At 48.5% G+C, this 24,709-nt stretch overlaps 1 protein-coding gene across 3 annotated transcripts in view; it reads right to left on the bottom strand.

The window, feature by feature from the left end:
* FBXW8 (F-box and WD repeat domain containing 8) overlaps positions 1-24,709 on the bottom strand; it is a 104,447-nt gene that overhangs the window by 56,014 nt on the left and 23,724 nt on the right. For all 3 annotated transcript variants that reach the window (XM_037052190.1, XM_037052191.1, XM_037052189.1), the window contains exons 3-5: positions 17,700-17,864; positions 13,714-13,802; positions 389-546 (exon numbers count right to left, since the gene is read on the bottom strand). In XM_037052190.1, the coding sequence (XP_036908085.1) occupies positions 389-546; positions 13,714-13,802; positions 17,700-17,864 (412 nt within the window). The remainder of the gene's footprint in view (positions 1-388; positions 547-13,713; positions 13,803-17,699; positions 17,865-24,709) is intronic.

Raw genomic sequence — 24,709 nt, 5'->3', positions numbered from 1 at the left:
GACCCCTCTGCACCGTTCCCTTTGGACCAGGCAGAGACCAAGGTACAGTAGGCCAAGTATATTTAATATTTTACACCAAACAAGTTATTTGCTTAAGACGGCTTGGCCAGCCTCGAGCCTGGCACCCGCGCACAGCCCGGCAGCTCCAGCAGGAGTCGAACGCCAGTTCTAATGGGCGCTGTGTTCCAATGCCCGCTGACGCATTGAGGGTGACTGGCCAACTTCTTCACAAAAAGACAAGACTGAGTGTGTGTGAACATGTGTGTGCGAACATGTGTGTGTGCCCACGTGTACGTGGAGGGATTACAGGGGGGAGCCGGCCACAGCTGCTTAATTTCTGTAAAGCCTTTTTTTCCCCTTAATAGAGAGGAGGGTTGCGGTTACTTACCATCCTCATAAGCCGCCACCGCCAGCGAGTTGTTTATCCTCACAAAGGAGACATATGGCTGCGTTCCAGGCTCGTCCTCCTCAGACTCCGAGCCCAGGAAGGGGGCCATGTAGTCCCAGGTGCGGGTGTCCCACACCCTCACGTCCCCTGATGTGTATCTGGAAAAGGAGGACACTGTTGGTTCCAAGTGGGGCGGGAAGAGCAGGGCCACAGTGGAGAAGATGGGAAGAGCCTCGGAACAGCAGAGGGGCCCGATCCAGTGGGTGTGGGGCCCCTCCTGCCACACTGTTGGATGGGCCGCCCCGCCAGGAGAAGATGTCAGCTGGGCAGCACACACGCTTCACATTCTCACGGCACAGCGCTGACACCCCAAAGAGAGCACTAAACCACAGACCCCGGGGTGTCGAGATCCCCTTGTTCTTCCTTTTACACCACTATAACCCACCTGCTGCCTTAAGTTCTCCCAGTAAAGAGATCACTAGCAGAAATCTGTGGGAGCTACAGTATTTACATACATAAACACACAAGAAAAACAGGCAGAGAGAGAGAGAGACCAAGGACTAATGGCCTTACAGGCCCAAACTCTCTAATACCTCATCCATGCATCAGATTTGACTGATTAAAGTCCCTAAAGACTACTTGATTTGCTGAAACAATTAAGTCTTGCCTTACAGCCAGACAATGCTGCCTTCTCACGAAAAGCCCTTGCCAAAGCACACGGCACCCCCAGTGCTGCCCACTTAGAAAACGGGGGCCCTCACTCTGCTGCTGTTGCCGCAGCTCCAACAAAGGACGCTCTCCATCACCGCTGCGGCAGGGCCGGATCGGCTCAGACCGAGGCCCCTGGGAACACGGACCGGCCGACTGAGGGGGTGGAGCGCTGCCTGCCACTGGGGCATTTGCGCTAAGTTCCTGACACCTGCTATGGAGGGCTCAAGTCAGCATGTCAATCTACTGGGGGGAGGCGTGCTCCAGCTGTTTTAAGAGTCTCAAGAGGGACTCACACAAACCCCAAGACAGACAGACAGACAGACAGATGAGTGAGGACGTCCGCAGTCCTCCTGAGGCCCAGGACACTGCTCTCAGGGTTTCTCTGATCCCACCTTAAAGTGCAGTATCAAACAAGATAACCTGAGACTTATTTAACTATTTATTACTGAAATCTATGGCATGATTCATTATGAAGCAGTTACAGATCAATTTCTCGCACGAGACTTAACAGAGAAACGAAGAATACTCGATTCGGGAGTGCTTTGCTTCCCGAATGCAGTGAGCAGCCTCTCTCCCCCATGTGCACTGTGTAATTCACAGGTCATTCTGTCACTAACTCTCCAGGCTGGAGACACTCTCCCTACACGCAGCAGCTGGGAGCCATGTAAGAGCCACGTGCTTTCTAAGACTGGACTGGCAGGCCTCTGCGTGACCACTGGTCCTCCAGGAAACAGAAATGCTCATGAGTGTCAGCCTGGTGGTGCACAAGCAAGGGCAGCTAGTCACAGCCCGGTGGCCAGTGCGTGGTGGCGGGCTCCCAGGCCCCGCAGGCTGCCTTCCAGATGGCCCTTCCTATTGAGGGCCCTGGGCGAGCACACGTACCCCACTGCATGGGTGCACTCTGACGTCCTGAAAATGACACAGGTGACCCCTGGTAAGGCCGCTTGCTTAGCTAGAGACACTGAGCAGTGAAGACATGTTTGGGTTTCTAGACTGTGTAGATTCTTGAGGTTAAATTCGAAATGACAGGAACTAGCCAATTCAGGGAAGAAAGGTGAAAAGCATGGCTACGTCTTTCAGAAATTCAGAGAAGGTGAGTGAAAGAAAAAGAGGGCATTTCAGGGGTCGGAGAACTAAGGAATTTGGAGAAAAAGCAGCACAGACCAGGAAATGCACTTCCTCTCCATCAGGCTGGGTTGCTCTGTTTTTTATCACTTGCAAAGGGGACCACACGAGTGGTCTTCAAGTGGTCCTTGGTGGCAGCCCTTAAGGGCCACAGGGAGGCAGCAGGGCAGAGCAGAGAATTTTGGTGGCTGAGCCCCACCCGACCCCCAGTCCCCTTTACACAGTGGGTTCCCAGGCAAAGCCACACGAGACACAACGTGGGAACTGCCGGACCACATGCCAGTGAGCTGTGAAGTGCTATGTGTCGCTGGCCCACACTTCGCAGGGGAGAGGGGAGAGTGCAGTGATGCCGCAGAGAGGAGCACCCCACTCATCTCCATCAGGCTCCCGACGAGCCTTTCAGCCACGAAGCTGCACCTTCACCTGCCAGAAGCTAAATGTACGCCCTCCTCAAAATGCTCAGCTCCCCCCCAAACTAGCCTGCTGCTGAATTCCTTATTTGTGCCAGTGGGGTTTCTGGTTTTGCCCACACCTGCACTGCAGTCCACGTTTAAATCAGCGCACCCTTTCTTTCCTCACTCCCAGGAACGCCCCTGGAGTCTAAGTCCCCCAGTCGCTCACAAGAGACAGACCACGGCAGCCCCGCTACTGCTACGCCTCCCCCACCTCCAGTCAACCTTGCACAGCCAACTCCTCAAAAACACTCGACTCCATGAATCACCCTCCCTTTCTCCCCATACTACACCATGATCGACACCGTGAGAGCAGTCTAGACTCATTCTCGTGGCAAAAGTGTGTGTGTGCGTGTGTGTGTGTGAGTGAGAGAGAAAGAGAGAGAGAGACAGCGACAGAGACCATCTGACTGTTCATCTCCCCTGCAAACCTACAAGCTTCTGTGGTCGGGGCTGGGTCTTGCTCCCGGCTGTGGACGCAGTGACTGGAACAGTCAGACTAGAAGAGCACTGGACACCCAGGAAGCCCTCTGTACCTACAACACTTAAGCTTGAACGCCTCACAGAATGAGGGTTTCATTGCCAGCCTAACACTGGGAACACTCCACAGACCAGTGTCCGTGCCTCCTCCCGGCCTTGTCTACGCTTCCTCAGCATGAACCAGACCCCAGGCAGGCCTGCCATTCAGTAGCTTCCAAACGCTCTCGCCTCTGGACCTTGGTGCACAGCACCCACCTTTTGGGAGCGCCTTCCCTCCTCACCACCCAGCCCAGCGGGTTGGCTGCACATTACAGAACCACCTGGGGTGCTTTGAAGATTCCAAGCACACCCCAGGTCAATTAAACCTGACTCTCTTGGGGGGGGGGGACCAGGGGTCCATGTTTCCAGTGTGCGGCAAAGGTTGAGAACCTCCAACCTGCCCCAAGCCTACCAACTTCTCAGGCCCTCCTCCTCCATGAAGCCTTCTCAGACTCGACTACTATGCCTCCATCTGAAGAAATGGCATTCACAGCTAAGTGTGATGCCTCTTCAATATGATTGTACAGTCCTTGTGAAGGTCATATCTCAATGCCATAGCCTCCACCACAGTGCCTTGTGCACAGCTGATAATAAACAGTGACTAAGAGGGGATGTACACAAACTCAAGGGCTCTGAGTGGCACCTCCTTTCACATCTACTGCCCACCTCCCAGTGCGAATGGTCAGAGACACACCCAGAACACACACACCAATATGCATAAGACTCCTTGCATGTATTTCCAAACTGATGAAAATCTCTCGGTGAGGCCTGGCTGGTGTAGCTCAGTGGACTGAGTGCTGACCTGCAAACCAAAAGGTCGCCAATTCAATTCCCAGTCAGGGCACATTCTCAGGCTGCGGGGCCAGGTCCCCAGTAGGGGATGTGTGAGAGGCAACAGATCCCTGTATCTCTCATATACTGACAGTTGTCTCTCTCTCTCTTCCTCCCTCTATTCCCCTCCTTGAAAGTAAATAAGTAAAAATTTTAAAATAAAACACAGGATAAGCTAAATTACCTCAGTAAACATGAAATTTTCCATAGATGACCATTTAAATTAACTCTATTCTTCATGGCCAAAGAGCATGATAACACAAACATTTTGCTGCCAAACGACTCAGGAAGCAAGCGGTAAGAGACTTTATGTCCCTTTTATGATGAGAACAGAGAATAAATAGCCTATTTCAGCAGGTGCTGCGTGATGACTCAGCTGCAGGTTCTAAAACCTAACACAGTGAAAGCAACCACAGCGGTGGCAATCCAACTCAATGCTAAAGAAACAGACCTTTCGCTGGGTAAGGCATTGGTTGGGGCAGAGGTGCCTGGACCAAAACCCTAAATGCAATCCAAAAGCGCTTAACCAGCCTTGGCCGGGAGAAGCAAGAACAGACAGCAAAGCGAGGCAGGGAAGAGGGTGATTTGTCTCCAGAGCTCCAGATGTCTTTATTGCTGCCTAACGACAATTACACTCCACCAATTAAGACACCACTATGACAGTTGCATTGTCGGTAAGCCTTTGGACCCCAACGTTGATGGCTCTCTAATTAGTGCCTGTGCAAAGTACCACTGCAACTAATACGTGAGCTGATGTAAGAACCTAAAGAAAAACTGAAGAGGCAGCCAAGTCTTCCAAACGAGGACAGATGTCCCGGCCCGCGGCAGGGGCCAGGGAACCGGACGCCTTCTCCATCGCTTTCCACACTTGGCGAGGCTGAGCCTGCCTCCCAGCACGCAGGGCAGGGACCGCAGGTGACTTCCCGGTGAAGAGTGGGACTAGGGCCCGCTCAGCACGCCAGAGCAACTGCCAACCTAAAATGACGTATCCCCAAAGAGCTTACATTAACTAGTGCTTCCAATAAACAGGCTGCTGATTTGGACCAAAGGACCGGAAGGAAAAGAAGGCATGCTGCTAAAAACAACCCAAGACCTCGCTTCTCAGGGCAGGACTGTCAGGCTGGGTGGGAGCGGTGAGGGCGCGGTGGGGGCGCAGTCCACTTCACTGCACGTGCCAGTGCTTCTTTGCTAAAAACACTTTTTTCAAGGCTGTGCATAATAACCTGGGGGCTGTTTCGTTAAGAACGCTGGAAGTGAGGCTACGTGACTTACCCAAGGTCACAAGAAACATTTTAGCGGCACAGCTGGCATCACAACGGGTTCTTGGGCTTTTTTCAACCTGCTGCTCAGCCAAAGAGCCACTCCACCTCCTCAGGGGACAGCGTCTTCCGACAAATGCAGCTTTGAAGAGCCGTCCCCATCTGAGTGCAATATAAGGAACTTACTGCCTTTGACAGTGTGGCTTGGGCTTGCAGGACACAGCCCCCTTAGATCCCACCTCGTCCTTCTACCGTTGCATCTCGGTGGGGAGGCAAGAAGCCAACGAGGACGGCAGAAAGCTCAGGACGCTGGAAGAAGTGCAGCTGGCAGGGGCAGTGGCGCCTCCCACACCTGCAGCACAGGTGAGGCGGGAGGACACTGGGGGCGGGAGGTAAAACCCCGCCCCACAGGGCCACACTCACACAGCCACCCCCTCACGAAGTCCCGATTTTACTCTGCTCAGGTACTCACAGCAGCCAAAAGGAGCCTCGGAATGAGGCCTCAGTCCAGGACAGCACAGTGGTTGCACTTGCGCGTCCAATCCCACAAACTGGCAGTGGCTCCTACAGGCCTGTGTGGCGAAGGATTCTGAAGCCATATTCCACCAGATCACCAGAAGAGTAAGCGCTGTCATGGTCACCAATGCCTGGCATCGGTTTGGGGCGGGGAGGGGCAGCAAATGTACTAGTCATCTGCATCTCTGCCCCACCCTAAACTCCACCTGGCCAACCCCGAAGCGTCCTTCCGCACTAGGCTGAGCGGTCACTTCCCAGGAGGAACCCGAGCTGACACTGAGCCTGCTCGAGCTGCCTCTCCAGTGTGTGCTGGTGCTCTGCTCCAGATCCCCGGGCCGTTCTGCAGCCACCTGCCACTGTACCCCTGGGTCAGCAGTGAATAAGAGGGGTGTCCACAGTGCTTGTCTGTGCTCGTTGACTCTCCTGACTTAAACTCACAAGATGGAGTGATTTAAAGCTACAGGGCAACTAGGCAGAGGTCCCTAAAAAGCACAGCACCCATGTTTCAAGAAACGTTTACTCCCTTACAATGTGGAGGCTTTAGGAACTATTTACAGACTCTGTACTTTCATTACTAATACCAAAAATTACAAATCAATGAAATTAAGAGTATTTACTGTTTTCTCTGAAACATGACTGTGTTGTATTATGCAATTAACCAAATGAACTCAATCCCAAGTGCAGTCTTTTTGTGGAAATGCACTCCTACAAACATCAAGTACAGCTTAAGACGCATCAATTGAAAAATAATGAACATCTTAATGGACCTTACGAGATACATGCACTACACACTTAAAACTGCTTTCCATACATCTTGGTTAATCACAATCAATAGAGTCCGAGTCAATGATGATTATGCAGAGTTGCCGGGGCTGTGGCCCTTCCCATTATTCCTCAGAGAGCCAGAGGTGGATAAGCACAGCCCGAGTTCACCAGCATTTACCAAGGGTGCTCTGCAGCTCCTTCACCACGGACGAAACAGACGCAGTGCTCTGAGCTCGTCTCTCATCAATATCTCACTTACCTCAGACTTATTTACCAGAAGAGCATGCATACCTCACAGCAGAAAATAAATAAAAGTATTTTGAAAAGAAGTCCCTAACGGGTAATGACCAAATTCCTTATGGGAAATAGCCCGATGTCATAATAAGCACCAGCACAAAATCGATACGAAACGAGGTTGAAAGGGAAACCATCAGGAGGAAAAGTTCTTTTTCTTAAAGAGGAGAAAGACAGAAAGCATAGCCTCAGTAAGTATAAACACGGGGTGGCATCTGCCAGACTCAACGTGCACACCGGTCTGCATTTCAAAAGCATCTCTTACCTGGAAAGCCCTGGGCATGACTCATTCTGCACTCGTGCACATGGAACCAGGGAGGACTTAAAATATCACCCTGGGGGTCTTCGGCTCCCGACTAGAAACCATTTTAAAATTCAGGGCAAAGACACCTTTTTAATTACTAGAGAAACTGGAGAAAAATGGCTAAAAGCAAGTTATTCTAAGTTCCCTCAGATGCACTCCTATGTCTGAACCAGTATTTCTAACAGTTCTAATCATAAATGACGATAACTTGCACTGTAACTGCCTCTAGGCAAATTAACCAACCAGATACTCAGAATTCAAATTTTCATATATAAACAAGAAGCTCCAAATTGTGCCTCACGTCTGCAGACCGGAACCCCCTCAACTCAGATGTCCAGGTTGTGCGGACAGAGAGAGTACAAGTGAAAGCCGGAACAATAGCCGGAGGTCAGCGGCTGCCAAGAGCGCTGTCACAGTTGTGCCGTGTGTCTGCTGGGACACGTCTGCCACACAGGGAGTGGAGAAGGATGAAAATGCACGAGGCCCAGTGGGACAGCTGAAGGTGTTTTGCAAAAGAAGGGTGCTAATATTTTGCAACATTACACGATACTTTTCCCTGCAGCCACGCTTGGCAGAAGGAAACCAGGACACAGTCACTGCTCCAGGGAAGGCGGGGACCCCATCCTAAAAAGGCCGGTCACATCAGAGGGAAACGAGGGCGAGAAACTCAGTACAAGGAGGGTGCCTGGTGTTTTTTTAAACCACAAGTTGGGGAGGAAGCGGGTCCCACAATGTAAACAGGAAAATGTGCTTCCTGGTACAAACTGACACGCTTAGGACTTGAGAGTCCTCAGTGAGAGTGGGAGGGAGTTTACCGCAAACACACCGCCACACGCCTGGGCATCTGGCAAACGCTCCTGGTGAGCTCCCAGTTCAATGGTGAGCCCGCCACACGGCCCCAGCACACCCGGGCTGACTCTCTCCCGGAGGTGTACCTGCGATGCGCTCCCTCACTAGGTGGCAGTAAAGCAAATCAACTTACACCTAGCCCTGCATCTTAGGTATTGTAACGGGACCTTTCTGAACTCATGCCGTCATCTGTGTCCACTGGCTTCCGCAGTGCAACGGGGAACACGAGAACGGTCTGGGCTCCGAGAGACAGGTCGGGGCACTTTCATTTCGGCTCTTCTACTCTTTTTCCTCAATGACAAGCATAAGTTGAAGAACATTCTAAAATTCTCAGGGCTGTCACCACAAACACCAAAATAAAATAAACAAACAAAAGCCACTTTCTAACCACTTATTACCAACAAACTTTCTAGGTAACATCTTTTTTCCCAAATACAAGGAAGGCGCATGCTGAACCTCAGTGTATTTCAGCAGTGACATCGGATCCCAGAGACGATGCAGCCAGAGGCTGAACTTGGAGAGAGAGAGGTGGCTTATTATGTAAGAGATTGGTGGCTTCGGAACACAACTTTCTCTTGAGTTAAAGAAACGGGAAATTCTAGCTGGAAAACCAAAGCAAAGGCTGAGTTTGAATGACTCAGTCACAGCTGGAGGAGCTTCACTAACCTAAGCAGCAAAGGAAACAGCTGGCTCAGGTGACACCTGCACGTCACGACGAGGGACCCAGTGAGAGCACAGGACCGCCAGATGAGGGGCCGGAGCGGGAGGTGGGCCGGTCCGAGGGCAGAGTCTCTGGAGTGAGTCCCCCCCCACACATCATGGAGTTTCCCGGGTGCCGGGACTGGTCTAAGGCTCTGGGGGCACAAAGATGCTCTGTACATGATCTCCCCATTTTTAGAGGGGTCCAGTCAACAAGATCAGTCAGTGCCACGAGGCCAAGGGGGGTGTGTGACCTGTGAGTGTGACTCAGTGAAGGGGCTGGGATGGAGGCCGGACTCCAGGGACATGGATGGTGAAAAGGGAGTGTGTACTCTGGTCATTTATGGTACTGACAGAAATGAGGTTTATCCAGAGAAGCAGGCTTGAGGGATGGTTTGAGAGACTTCAAACCAAAAGGTTAAATTAGAAAGAAGTTGAGTGTTACGAGGTAATTTAAAATAATGTAACCTGACAAGTCTAACAATTCATTCTTCTAAATCCACTGACTTCACTTACAGGCCTTAGCCCAGGAAAACAATGAGACCGGGGAGGGCAATGGAACAACTCTCAGTCTTTGGTCCACACACCTGATGGAATTCAAAGTTTCCATAATAAGGCTGTGTTTTATATCTTTTTTAAAAGATTTTATTTATTTATCTTTAGAGGGGAAGGAAAGGAAAAGGAGAGAAATATCAATGTAGGGTTGCCTCTCGTGTGTCCCCTGCTGGGAAGAAAATGGCCTGCAACCCAGGCATGTGCCCTGACTGGGAATTGAACCGCAATCCTTTGGTTCGCAGGCCCGCACTCAATCCACCGAGCTACACCAGCCAGGGCGTTTTATAGCTTTTAAATAATAAAGATTCATAGTGCTAAAAAGAAAAAAATGCTGCAAATCTCTGTACAGATAATATTCCTATTATATAACAACAAAACACAAAAAAAATGACTTTTGATGTCTAGTACTAGGGAAATTAGTATGAAAATTAGGATGTAATTATATCCTAGGAGCTTCTGCAACAAATCAAAGAATGTAATGACCAGTATGTAATAATAACATGAAAAACACTTCATCAGTTTAGTAAGGGGGAAAAAGGCCAAAAATGTAATGTAGGCTGTGATTATGTAAAAGTGTGCATTAAAAAGCCTACTAAAAAGTAAGCCACATATACCTAAAACTTAGCAGATTGTGTTAGCATGCAAAGATTTAGGTGGCTTTCTTTTCTTCACTAACAGTTTTGCAAAAACATGATTTTATTGCTGCTTTTATTTTTTTTAAGATTTTATTTATTTTCAGAGAGAGGGGAAGGGAGGGAGACAGAGAGGGAGAGAAACATCAGTGTGTGGTTGCCTCTCATGCACCCAGCACTGGGGGACCTGGTCTGCAACCTAGGCATGTGCCCGGACTGGGAATCGAACTGGTGACCCTTTGGTTCGCAGGCCGGCACTCAATCAACTGAGCCATAACAGGCCAAGGCTACTGCTTTTAGTTCTAAGAGAAAAGATGCCACAAAAGAAAAACCAAGATGACGCTCTAAGAGGCAAGCCGCTGGAGTGGCAGTGCAGGCTGGAGAAGGCAGCCCAGCGGGCGCCCGGCCTGGCTCATCGCCATCGCAGCGCCTCGGCCATCTCACACAAACGAGGGTTTGGGAATAGCTCACCTCTCAAGCACTCCCAGGTTTAACACTGCATGATTTCAAGTTGAAAAAACTAAGGAATCGGAGAAGAGGAAAGAGAAATCAGGAATCTCTCCAATTCCCCACTCTGTAGAAAACCGGATGGGGGAGGGACCGTCTGCTCATTAAGTCTTAATGCTCACTTCAGACCAATCAGTGTGTGAACACCGCAGGCACTCAGTGAAACACTGCATCCCTCCTCCACACTTGAAAGACGCTCACAGACTGGACAAACACACAGCTGTGAAGTCAAAACAACAACATAAAACGAAAGAGTTCGGGGAAACTGTGAAGCCACACGGTCCGCTGCCCTACAAGCTTCGGCGGGCAGCGTCTCCAGGAGTCGGGAGCGGGCGGGGGCGGGTGTGGGGACGGGCTCACAGGTGGCAGTGCTGACACCCACAGGAGGGACAAGACTTGAGGCCCACTGAAGAATGGGGACAGGGTTCCTTCTGGAGCTGATGCGAATGTTCACACAGATAATGGTGGATGGTCACACAACCTTGTAAATATTCCCCAAATCATTGGCATACAGTTTAAAAGGCTGAATTTTACGGCATGGAAATTACATTTCAATTTTTAGAGATAGGGTCGGAAGTGACTAATTGGAAAGTGTGGTAAAATACAAAGGTACGCTGGGTACAGTGATGAGGATGATGAGGTAGGTTGAAAACAAATTTCAAAGGACTTAGAACGTCAGGAAAATGTGACTGGAAATTATCATCCACGAGACAGTGAGGGAAGCAAAGACCAATGAGCCAGAACGTGAACGATCCAAGCTTTGTGTGTGTATCCTCTGCTGGAAAAACAAGCCTCGAGTCAGGAAAGCGGGGGCCAGTCCCACTCACCTGAGAGGTACTGGAGTATCTCCCACGAGTTTATGAGTGAACGACCATCTGAAGATCACCCTGGGTGTGTGTGAAAAGAAGAAGAAGGAAGGACCAAGACTGGGTCAGTAACGTCCAACTGAATGAAACTGAGTCTGGGCCTAAACAGCATGACTACGCACCAGGAATACTCACACACAGGATCGAAAGACGCAAGAGATTTTCCAAGAGTCTTTGCTCTCTATTATGCTTCTATGAAATATACTAATAGGTTTAAATGCAAAAATATTAGAGTTTAGCTCTGGCTATACAAACTAAATTCCACTTGTGTACAAAAAGCAAGAGAGAGGAAGGAAGGGAAAAAATAAGAAACACGAGATGAGCAGAAAAGACAGAAGCAATGAGGTGGCCACTGTCTCTTTAAGAGGCTCCTTGGAGATACATAACTGGAGAAAGCCTGGCGAGTACAACATTGATTGGGAATGAGGTAACCACAAACACCGCTGTCTCAAATGAAAAGGGATTCAAGATCTGACCCAGAAAACAAGCATCGTAACCACCAGATAAAATTTTAATGATAAACACAAGATGCTCTACACGCAAGCAAGATATGAAGTAGCTGAAGGCAGGCCGTAAAGGCAAGGTCCTCTTAGACAGAGGAGCTGTGAGGAGCCTCGCTGGTCTGCGGATCGAGTTCCATCGGATCGATCCGCACAACTCTGCCATCGCTTTGCTCCGTGCGGGCCGCGTCTGCAGGGCTGAGCGGGCCTCGGGGGAACACAGAGGCAGGAGAGAAAGGACTGGCACCAGCCTGCCTTTTGTGAGGTCCACGTCCAAACAAGAAATTCTTAACTGGCCTCCAAGGTTCAGGTCTCCTCGACTTCTGATTTCTTTTATGGCTCTCTCAGTCCAATCCCCACCTTCGGTCCTCAAAGGTCCTAGACATGCGAGGAGACCCCGTCAAGCTAGAACGAGATCAGTCCCTTTCTCAGTTAACATGGGATCTCGGCCCTGGTGGGAGGAAAGGACCTTACATCACACGCCACGAGCTCTCAGGCCCGCTCCTGAGCAGGGAGGGGCACGAGCCCAAAGCCGCACCGGCTGGACAGAACTCCAGGTTTCCAGCCCATTAATCTTTCTTAAAAAATAGTTCTATCGTGCTCTGAGGAGGAGGATTAACCTCTAAACTTGGCCAGCAAAACAAAAGCTAAACAAAGGATTCCTTTATGCTGTACACCCGAAACTAACACAAAAGTAAACTACAATTTTAAATAATTTTTTTAATATATATATATTTTTTAAGTGAACATGAATTTTTTTTAAAGATTTTATTTATTTATCTTTAGAGGGGAAGGGAAGGAGAGAAGAGGAGAGAAATATCAATGTATGGTTGCCTCTTGTGCGTCCCCTGCTGGGAACTGGCCTGCAACCCAGGCATGTGCCCTGACTGGGAATCGAACCGTGATCGTGTGGTTCACAGGCCCACGCTCAATCCACTGAGCTACACCAGCCTGGGCTAAAATAAATTTTAATTGCACTTAAAAAATTAGAAAACAAAAAAACCCCAAACACATTCCTCTTGGGCATATCTTGTTTAAAGCAAAAAAGACCTTTTTCATAGGCGCTGAATGCCAGAAAATATTAAAATAATCTGACTGCGATTTCAATTCATGTTTCTCTTTAAGAAATGCTTCTTAAGGAAAACAACTTTTTTTTTCCTTAAAGAAAAACTTGTGCACTACTAAGTTGTTAAGTCCAACATTTGTTTTTGTTTTCTTCTAGGTGGGAGCCCCCCTCAGGGTCTTGCTCCCATGCCGGTCAAGTCGCCTGCAGCATTAAGGGTACAATTTGAGAATCTAGTCCAAGACATCTTCATCAAAAACAAAACAAAACAAAACAAAAAACCCTCAAACTGATGTTCTTATTATGCATTACAGAAATACACAAACACATCTCTGTAGTAAAATATGAAGAATTCATGAAAGTGGTTTTTAGAACAGAAGCCAAAGAAATCCACGGAAGCTAGATTAAATCTCTCAGCCGTGGAGACAAACAGCAAGCGGGCTTCGGGTCGAGCGGAGTGGCACGTGCACACTGTGGTGGGGAAGGCAGTCTGGGCGGCCGCGGCCCTTCCTCCACAATAAATAAAAGCTTCAGGACGAGAGGACGAGAACAGGACCTCTGGGCCGACGCTTATTATTCTTGCTTGACTTTTTTATGTCTTCATAAAATACAAACTGCTTGCCTTAATGAAAATCTAACATAACATGCCACAGGAGTGACTTTAAAGCCAGGAAAGACACATTGAGACGAATGGACTACAGATCTGCTCCGCACCATTCGCTGCTCACCACACACTTCGGCATTCTCAAGCCCTGGGGGACGGAGTCCTCTCGAACTCGGGCCACCTATCTGGGAGTGCGTGCTCTCAAGGAGAGACGATGTTCCCGGGACGCAGGGGCGGCGCGGGAAGAACAAAGTGAAGGGCTGTTCTGGCTTACCCAGCAACGACAACGCCATCGTGCGAGTGCACGTCGCACAAAACCGCATCGGCAACGTGCTCCAGCTCACTCACGGCACCCTTTCGGTTCTGCGTAAGGAAAAGGGGGTGCAATTCACGTTATTCGTGGGACAGCGAGAGACAAAGCACGTCAGCTTCACCTACACTCCAGCAGGGACTGCATTCAGAGTTATCTGGACAGCCAAACGGACGAAGATGACAACTAACACACTGCCCTATTAGCACACACGAGTTACCACACACACACGCGCACGCGCGCAAACAACAAGCACTGAACTAGGGGCCCCGGCGTGGGAGACGCAGCCACACGCTCAAGGGGACCGGAAGGCAACCTGTCCGCACCGGCAACTGCAGTCCACACAAGGCTGATGGCAGCGAGTATCTGAAGAAATGTATGAAGTATGCGAAGAACTTCGAGTCAGAGAAGAGAAAGTATTCAACGATATTTCACCTGTTCACAGCCCGCAGAATAAAATGAACAAGTACACTCGAAGAGGAAAAAATCAGGATGGGGAAGGAAGAAAAGACGCTGATCAGATCGAGAGGCCAGAGGTTCACAAAAGCAGTTCTTCAAGGAAACCCTAAAACCCATGACATTTGCTGCTCCAGAGTAGGGGACCAGAGGGTCGGCGAAGAGGCGAGAGAAAGACGCACCTCCCACTGTACGCCCTTTCCTGACTCTCAAATGATGTGTACCATGGCATTTTATCAATCCAAATAATGCCCACAAAATAATCATTTTTAAAATACAAATAAGGGAACCTGAAGGAACATAAGGCATTTACATGTGAGATGCTGGGAAGGCTGGGAGAGGGAAGCCGAGAGGAAACACGCACGATGATGTCCAGAACAACAAGCCAGCCGTCACTCCCGCTTTGCCGACTGGCCTGAGGACTGGGAACCATGTATGTGAGTACTGAACACAGCTGGTAAGACACAGCAAGCGTTCAAACACAGTAGCAACCCTTATTATTATATTATTAGGAGATGGCCGATGACATCCACCCCATTAAAAACATCTGAGTAGCTGTATTCTAGGCACTGTGCGAGATAATTTGCACGATGATCTCACTTAAAGACCAAGTCCAAAGCTGAGGGACATCCAAGTGGATGTATGGGGATGGACCTGGGAGTCATCTGTGTGAGGGCCACAGCCTGAAGCACAAGAACAGCAATGCTCTTTTGAGAAACAGGCGTTGAAAGAAAGAGGGTCTGAAAGCAAAACCCACGTGCTTACGGCATTTACTAATTTCTGCCACATGGCTTTCCCACCCCACCACCACCCCAGGGGCTGCAACCCCAGTGGTCTTCTGGTCTTAGGAAATCCTCAAAGGCCAGAGAGAAAAGAGTTAATGCAAACACCAGGAAGAGGAATACTACAGCCACCANAATGCTCTTTTGAGAAACAGGCGTTGAAAGAAAGAGGGTCTGAAAGCAAAACCCACGTGCTTACGGCATTTACTAATTTCTGCCACGTGGCTTTCCCACCCCACCACCACCCCAGGGGCTGCAACCCCAGTGGTCTTCTGGTCTTAGGAAATCCTCAAAGGCCAGAGAGAAAAGAGTTAATGCAAACACCAGGAAGAGGAATACTACAGCCACCACGACCAGCTTATCAAATCATTTCCACGTTGGCTCTGAACTGCAGGTCCAAGGAAGTTTGTGCACCCACAGCCTGTCTCCTACGTAGAAATGCCTGAGGGCCCTCAGGGCCCTTCTCAGGTTTCCCAGACACTGACCCAGGGAATACCAAACCAAATCACCTGCCCGACCCATCCTGACATCAACCACAAGCAGCACCGAACCACAGTGTCTGCGTGCAAAGGCCTGTGAGCTCTCCGGCCAACACTCACTGAGCACGGGGCCGAGCTCTGCGGGAGCAGCGTCAGACGTGCAGCGTCACACGGCCGCCCACCCATAGGCCGCCCACCCATAGCCGCCCACCCATAGCCCCGAGAGCAGGGCTGCTCTGAGCCCCATTGGAGAGCGGAGAACACAACGGCACACAGAAGCAAAGCGACCTGCTCTGACACTGCCTTTCCTGTTTTGATAGAACTTTTTCGTTCTAGAATTGCAATGAGAATTCCATTACTACAGCTCATGCAATGTTTGCCACTGAGTATTTCATTTATGTGGTCCTCGCTGGTAACACTGTCCCAAAACGGGTCCAGGACACTCCAAAGAGAAGCCTCTCTCACACTCTGCCTGCAGTTTGACTCCAGGTCATTCGGTCAACAACCACTCCCCAAACACAGAGCTTCGTGCTGGTTGGAGAAACACAACAAACAGATGTTCGGTTAAACCACATGTAACCTGTGTCCTGCTAATAAATGCCAGATGCTATGAGGTGGGTCTTTAAACTCCTTCACTTCTGCCACCCCCAGCCCAGAGGAGGGAAGATGTACGGGCCGCCTCCCTTGCTTTCTCCAATACCAAAGAGGAAACAAAACACGTAGCCACCGCGCTCTCTCGGGGTCCCACGTCTCTGAATCGGAGCACGAGCACATGGAATATCCACAGCTCTCGTGCTCACTGGTCTCAAAAGCGCCCCTTCTTCCCAGCCTGAAACACCCCGGTTAATGCCCACCTCTCAAGCTTACCTTACATTGCAGCCCCTCCTACCAGCATTGGACCCTGGCTTTCTACCCCCGCCCCCGCCCCAGTCTAAGCAGCTTTTGTCAACCCCTTAAGCCTGGCTCTCACTTATGCCCCTCACACACACCCTACTCAAGCACACAAGCAAGGGGCTACGGGTGCCCCCAACACACGTTCATTACCTAGTGAGGAGGCAAACTGTGGGCGGTGTGACTTTTAACTGATACTTAGTGGTGGCATCATCTTAATGGCCTGAGAAAGGATAGCTCTGCTCACTCTCCTTAGAAAGGCGGTTCTCCACCAGGAGCGACGTTGCCCCCAGGGGACATCTGAAGATGTCTGAACACATTTTTGGTTACCACAGCCGGGAGAGAAAGAATGCCCCTGGCATCTACTGGGTAGAGCCTACGGAGACTGCTCAACTTCCCAGAGGACAGAGGGCAGCCCTTGCCGCAGAGAATGGCCCGGCCCCAACGCAACTAGCGCAGGGGCTGAGAAACACTGAACTAGAGAACCACCGCTCTTATTGACTTTGCTAGAGGCTGTGTGAGGTTGACCAGATCAAGAGCATCAGTCACTAATCAGGTTACAAGGTGACTGGGGACAGACATGCACACAGGCCATATGTCACCATCAGTAATGAGCAAAAGCCTGTTCACCTCCAAGTCTATCAGGACTGACCTTTAAAGGAGAGGAAAGAGTATGGTTTTATCCCCTCCACACAACCAATACCCACCCACGCAGGTGGGGACAAACATGACCGCCACCCGGCTGTCTCGACATGCCTCAAGCAGCTTCATGTAACACTGTTCTCGACACTTACTTCCTACAGAAACACTGCGCTGTGAAATTCTTAGCTGTGATCTAATATTTCTGTAGAAATTCTGAAGTGATAAATGTGATGGAAGCAAGCCAATAGGTTATAGGAGGGAAGAGAAGACAGTACTCAGAGCCATTTAATAATCTCCCTCTTAACATTTCCTGGAAATAGCCCCTCTTTTGTTATTCAGGGGGCGATTTTGCTTTCTTGGTCCGTCCAGGAGGTGGAGAGAGTGAGGGGGGCTGCACGAGCACTCCGCCAAAGACCCCGCCCACCAGAGGGAGGTGGCCGGCCTCCCTAACTCCCCGCCCTCTCCTGGAGAACAGCAGGGTGCTCCCAGAGAGTGTGGTGGGACCAGGGGCAGAGACTCCGAGGGCGAACAAAATGGGCAACAAGGCACCGGCAGCTGAAGGGAGGCTCACCACCCTCCTCCCTCTGCTTCTGGCAGTGACCCTCAGGCTGCAATTAGAAGGACTCGGAATCACTCCCAGGCTTGGATTCCCGTGTCCTTGCAGGCTATTCTGCAGGTAATGACACTGGCCACGGCCTACCTTCCAATTGGTTCTTAACATGTGTTCCTTGGCTCGGCACTCTTGGAAGATGAGCTTCCAGTGAGAATGATCGGAGATGCTGCTGCCGGGAAGGTGTCCGTCCTGCTGGCACAGCCGGTACCACAGCACCTCGTCTTCGGCAATCACCTTCCACGTCTTGCTCACCTAAAACGGCAGAAGTGACACAAGTGTCAAATCCTGCAATTAGAGAGGCCCTTGTCATCCAAAAATCAATCAACACCTTTATTATTGCCCTGGGTTTATGGCAGTATAAAATGTCTCATTAACAAAACACTCCGAGGTGGAAAAAAGAAAAAACAACAAGCAAATGTTTCCAGTTTCATCTTTCAAGACTGCAAAATTGTTTTAATATCTAATATCACATCTAATATCACATTTTAGACTACTTGAAGTATTATATAACATCAGAGAAAAATACACAAATACACAAAAGGCAAGAAATGCACGCTATGTCGGGTTAATCAGTAGACAATCACACACAGCTTGTCAGAACAGAACCATGCTGCTTCCACCGACAGGCCCCTGCAGTCCCGTCTCAAAGAGCTGGGGCCCGGCGGCCTCTGAAATAGAAGCCATAATAAAATAAATATCCCTAACTCAAAACTTCTCCTTGTGTGAGAATTTCAAATTTATGGTATGTGTGAAAGCTTAGATTTTAAGTGTGTACCTTAAAAAATATTTAACAGAAATTTAAGTTGTTAACCAGGACTGTAAGATCTGATATAGAGAAATTAATGTTATGTCTGGACTGAACTTCAAATCCCAACAGTATCCAGAGGAAATGGCAGTTTTAACTATTAGTGCTTTGTCTTCCAAGCCTAACTGAGGGGAACAACGAATTTACTTCATCACCCAATAATGGACAAGGTGGGGCAGACGGCAGAAGGTGAACTCCACTGGCAAGGTGAGAAACTGACCTAGCAGATCACCGTGATCTTGGGCCGCAATGCACTCTGCTTTCCGCCCATCCAACTCACTTTTAATAAAGTAAGAGTCGTGACCCATGGCTTCGGTCACCGGTGCTCCTTAACACTGCCCTGAGGCCACTTCAAGACATCAAATACCCAGACAAGAAGAACGCACGTGAGCCAGAGTAAGAGAGCACACGCAGCATGCGTGTGGCAGACACTCCCTGCACACGGATGCCTCACTTAATGACGAACTGATGGAGGGTTAACTTTTGGAATTACAGAGTAAAGAACTCCAGAAATCTGCTCCTCCATAAAAGCCACAAAAATTCTGCCAAAAAGGGTAAAAAATCAATTCTTCACAGCTCTGGAAATTAACTAAAGGCTTGCAACATTTTGAGGAGCGTTTCTAGAAAAAAGGCTGAATCTTGGTAAGAAGCATAACTTCTGTTTTGTTTGAACTTTCGCTAATCCCACCCTCCTCCTCCAGCTCCGTGGTAGCCTTGAAGACCAACAGCCTTGTGCCTACAGTAGCTTAAAGTCCAGGAGCTGTGCAGCCACTGGAGGGGCCAGACAGGTTTCCAGTGCCCCAAAAGTGCCACTCCCAGGGGACTGTCGCCATCTGGCCTGTCTGGCAGCTTGCTGATAAACTCTCTTCTGAAGGCCTGTCTTCATCTGAACCACCTCAGAGTGCACTCTGTTCCGTCTCCAGGGCATTTGTCAAGAACAGTAAGGGACAACTGCTGAACATGGCAGCCGCCTAAGGCAGCATGGCCAACTGGGGCTGAAAAGAGAAGGACCGGAACACTTAGAAGGAAAATCTGGGGAATGGGGTGCCCAGAGCAGGCTGTGAAAGGCTCCAAGACATTCCTGGGAACAAAGAATGCCATGAGCGTGAACGGAGATGCGTGTGTGTGCCCAGGAAAGCCCTGAGAAGGCCCTGGTCTCTCAGCGCTTGCAAACCCCAAGGCTCTACACAAGCAGGAGGTGCAGGCTAAAGCAGGCTGTGAATCACTGGCACACTGAAGGCAGGCCCCAACACACAGGGCGGACCTCAGCAAAGGCTGGGAAACGTACTGGTTCAACGTGCTTAAGAAGTCTCTGTCCAAACACTAGCTAATCACGAAGCTAACTGAGCAGAGACTCAGTCCAAAAAAGTCACTAAACAAACAGGAGCCATAACAAAAAAATGTCGTGTTAACGAACCCCGCCGAGGGGGAAGGATCTGATTTCCAGAGGGCCACATTATTTTAAAAGGCCAGTTGTTAACACAAAATGATGAGACACGCAAGAAACAAAAAAGCATGACCAGTGTACGGAGAAAGAAAAGCAGGCACTGGAAACTGCCCCTGGGGAAGCCCAGATGTTACAGAATCACTAAACAAAGGCTTTCTATCAGCCATTGTGTCTGTTCAAAATGCTGAAGGAAAGCTAGTCCGAAGAGTAAAGGAAGGTATGAGCACAATGTCTTGCCCAGTTGAGAATATCGATAAAGAGATACAAATTATTTTTAAAAAACAAATAGAAATTTCAGAGTTGCGAGGCACAATAACTGGAATAAAAACTTCACTAGTGGGGTGCAAAAACAGACTTGAGCTAGCAGAAGAATCAGGAAACTTAAGGCCGATTAGGATTATTCAGTCTGAGAAAGAAAAAAATAAAGGAAAAATACACAAATAAACAAACCAAAAAATGAAGCAAATGACCAAGCCTTGGAGACCTGAGGGCATCATACGTGTGGGCCAACATCAGTCTCATCAGAGCTCCAGAAGGGGAGGGAAGAGACGAAGGGGTGGAAAGACTACTTCAAGAAATAATGATCAAAACTTTCCACACTGGACGAAAAACATTAATCTACGCATCAAAAAAACTCAACGAACTCCACAAAGAACCCACACCCAGACACTTCACAGTCAACCTGCTGAAAGCCAAGACAGAGCGAATCTTGAAGGCATCAGAGAAAAAAGACCCACCGCACGTGGGGATTCCGTGTGCATCAGAAACCCCGGGGCAGCCTCTGCAAACTGCCGACAGAGACTGCCAACCAATAACTGTCTGTCCGGCCAAACCATCCTTCAGGAAGAAAAGGGGAACGAAGCTATTCCCAAGTGAACAAAAAACAGTTCATCACTAATAGACCCGACCTGCAAGAAACACTGAAGGGAACCCTTTAGGCTGAAATGAAAGGACCCGGAGCACGGGGAGGACACAACACACAGCAGTCACCATCGCACGGCAGCTGCACACAGGAGACAGTGCAAGTGTGCTTTTGCTTGCAACTCTTTTCTCGTGTCAGATTACACGGACAATTGCCTGGAGCACAAAACTGTGTTGACAGGCATGTAACATACAAAAATATGTGTATGAAATGATACACATCATATTTCATATTTCATCAAAGGAGAAAGAGGGAACAAAGTTATACTGGAGCAGTTGCAGTACAATCTTGAAATTATAAATTGGTATTAATCCAACGTAAAATTTTTACAATGTTAATTGTAATCCCCAGAGCAACCATTGGGAAAACACAGTAACTTTTTAAAATATGGTAAAAGAAACAACAAGGGAATTTAAATGGTATGCTAGAAAAATGTCTTCATAAAAGAAAAGAGTAATACAGGAAAAGAGGAACAAAAAAGACACAAGACGTACAGAAAACAAAGAGCACACGGCAGGCATAAATGCTCCCTGAGCAGTAACCACAGTGAAAGCAAAGCGACTGCATGTTCCGATCAGAAGGCAGACTGGCAAACGAGCATGACTTGAATTGCGCCGTCCGTAAGACACACACTGTACACTCACACGCACAGGCAGGACAGAAGCAAAAGACGAAAAAAGGTATGCTGCACAAACAATACCCCCCAAAAGCTGGAATCTGTTCACTAATGCCACATTAAGTGAACTTTAAGACAAAAGTTGTTACTAGAGACAAGCATGTTTTTATAATGAGGGTCAATCCAACAGGAAGATATGACAACGATGAACTTAACATACGCACTTAACGACAGAGCCCAAACACACACAAATCAAAAACTGGTCAATGCGAAGGAAAACAGGGGCAGTTCCACCCTGATACCCAAGACTGCCCCACTCCACTTCCGATAGTGGACAGAATACCTAAGGGGAAGAACACCAACAAGGAAACGTAAGACCTGGACAGCCCTGTAAACCAGCGAGACGTAAGAGACATCTGTAGAACAGTCCCAACAACAGGGTGCAGCCCTCCTCAAGGGCAACGGACTCTCTCCAGGACAGACGTGCGCTAGGGCGCAAAACTCATCTCAATCCATTTAAAGGGACTGACATCAGACAAAGTATGTTCTCTGACTACAACAGAGTGAAATCAGAAATCAGTAACAGAAGGACATTTGGGAAATCCACAAGTATGGAAACTAAACACCATACTCCTAAATAACCAACAGGCCAAAGAAACTGTGAGAGAAACTAGAAAGTACTTGGAGATGAGTGAAAAGAAAGTGGAACGTGCAAAGCTTATGGGACAGAGGAAACAGTGCTTCGTGGGAAATTTATAGCTGCAAAACTCCCCACGTTGAAAGAGATCTGAGACCAAAAGGCCTTCTCCCTTAAAAACTAGAAGAGAAAACCAAACCCAAGGCAAGCACAACAAAGGAAATAAAGATTACAATAGAAATGAGTGAAGTGGAGAAAAATCAAGGAAATAAAATCGGTCCTTTGAAAAGATCAACAAAGTTAACAAACTTTACCCAGCCTGACCAAGGGTAAAAAGAGAAGACTCATTTCTAAATTCAAGAATGAAAGAGAAGCCACCACTATAACATGAAGTATTATAAGAGAATACTATGAGCAATTACATGCCAACAAATTAGATTAGCGAGATGAAATGGTCACATTTCTAGAAAGACACAAACCACTGAAACCAACTAAAAAAAAAAAACAGAAAATGTGAAACAGATCTGTAACAAGTAAAAACGTTTCATTAATAATTCTAAAACTTCATATAAAGAAAAGTCCAGGCCTAGATGGCTTCACTGGTGAACTCCACCAAATGTTTAAAAAGGAATTAATACCAAACATTCACAAACTCTTCCAAAAAATACAAGAGGGAACACTTTCCCACTCAGTCTAGGAGGCCAGTGTCACCCTGATGCCAAAGCCAGACAAACACACAAGAAAACTACAAACCAACTTCTCTTGTGAATACACACAAAAATCTTCAACAAAACACTAGCAATCTGAATCCAGCAACAAATGAAATATACGCCATGACCAAATACAATCTATCCCAGCACGCAAGGCTGGTTTAGAATATAAAATTGATGTAATATATCATATTACTAGAATAAAGGATATAAACCATGTAAAGTTCTCATAAATTTTGTTAAAAACTATAAAAATTTTAAAAACAGCAAGGGAGTTCTTTATATACAAAATGATTCTACATGGTACAAAAACTCCACGGCACAGCACAGCTCCTTTACGCAACCACTTCCCCAAGGAGACACAGAGTGACTGGGATATCATAAACATGTATGTTTGATAACCTTTTCAGAAACATACCATTACGATCGCCTCCACTACTGGAGAAGCAGCGTGACGTCACAGAAAACCAGTTACATTTGTAGGGACGAACCCAGCTCCCAGTGCCAGGTCTCTCACTAACCAGCTGTGTTACAAAGAGAAAGTCACTGTGCTTCTCTGCTACCCTTCCCTCCTCTGAAATGGTGGGGGGTGGGGGTGTTAGATTCTAAAAAGTTCCTTACAAGACTAAATTCTATGACCTCAGGATCTTTGTTTCCTCTTTAAAATGTGAATAATTAGCCCTGGCTGGTGTGGCTCAGTGGATTGAGTGCGGGCCTTCAAACCAAAAAGTTGCTGGTTCGATTCTCTCTCAGGGCACATGCCTGGGTTGTGGGCCAGGGTAGGTCCCCAGTAGGGGGCACGTGAGAGGCAACCACACACTGATGTTTCCCTCCCTACCCCCTCTCCATCTCTCTAAAAATAAATATTTTTTAAGAAAGTGAATAATCATACCCCCTGCCACCAACAGAACTGTTGTGCAGCTCAAAGAACTCCCACAGAAGTACTCTGCAAATGTAGTTCTACACACGCCACACACTACTGCAGGCCGCTGCTGATGCCACTGCAGGACCCGACACCTGACTATGAAATTACACGTTTCCAAACAGTCCTTTAAAGAAGGAAGCCATGAGCTTCCCTGTATTTTAATAAAGAACTTTTATTAAATCTGTAATGGGTTTCTACTTGCTCCATGGCATGACAAGCAAAGATTTACAAAGTAAAAATTAGTCAGAATCCAAGAACTCAGCTTGCTTCAATCTCAAAATTTCTGATTTTCCATCACGAGCAAACCATACTCAAAATAATCATTATCACAATACTTTATTCAACCAAAAGCAGGTCAGAGCAGTAACGACCAGCAGAACACCCTGACGGCCCACTGAGGTGCCGGCTCCCTTCGCTGCATTGTTGCCGTGCGTGAGAGCACGCAGACTCTCGGTGGAGTGCTGCGTCCCCCGAGTCGCGGTCTCTGTAGGCCTGGGTGTTCTGCTTGGGATGCACAGCACCAGAAATCAGACCGGGTAGCATAAAGAAGTGCAAGGCTTCTGTCACTTCTCAGAACCAAAGTGTCACACTGGCTCAAGTCTTCAGTGGTTTAGAAACTGAAAATGTAAGAGGGGCCTTGGGGACCACCTAGGCCTAGCTCCCCATCATAGGAGGCTCCGCTCAGCATCCCTGGCTGGCGCGGGCTTCTGGGGAAGAGCTGACCTCCCAAAGCAGCCTGGTTCACTGCAGCTCTGTCACAAAGAACTTCCTTCCACGGTTAGAAAACGGATTCCGTTCCAACCACAGCCCTGATTTTTGCCCCTTTGAAAACATAAATCTACCTCCTCTTCCACATGACAGCTCCCCAAATGGCTGGAGAAGGCTGTCCCATTGCCCCGCAGTCATTTCTTCACGGGTCTAAACGCTGCCCACTTCCTTTGACTACCCGTCAGAGGACTAGTTCCCACCCCCATCCCTGAATTACCCTCGTGGTTCTGCACCCACACTGCCCCTCCTCAGATGCGGCACTCAGGA

Source organism: Sturnira hondurensis, unplaced genomic scaffold, assembly GCF_014824575.4.
Source record: "Sturnira hondurensis isolate 20B ecotype Veracruz unplaced genomic scaffold, ASM1482457v3 Scaffold0007406, whole genome shotgun sequence".
NCBI lineage: Eukaryota > Metazoa > Chordata > Mammalia > Chiroptera > Phyllostomidae > Sturnira > Sturnira hondurensis.
The sequence above is the reverse complement of the archived record's forward strand: the minus strand, read 5'-3'. Positions and strand labels throughout refer to the sequence as shown.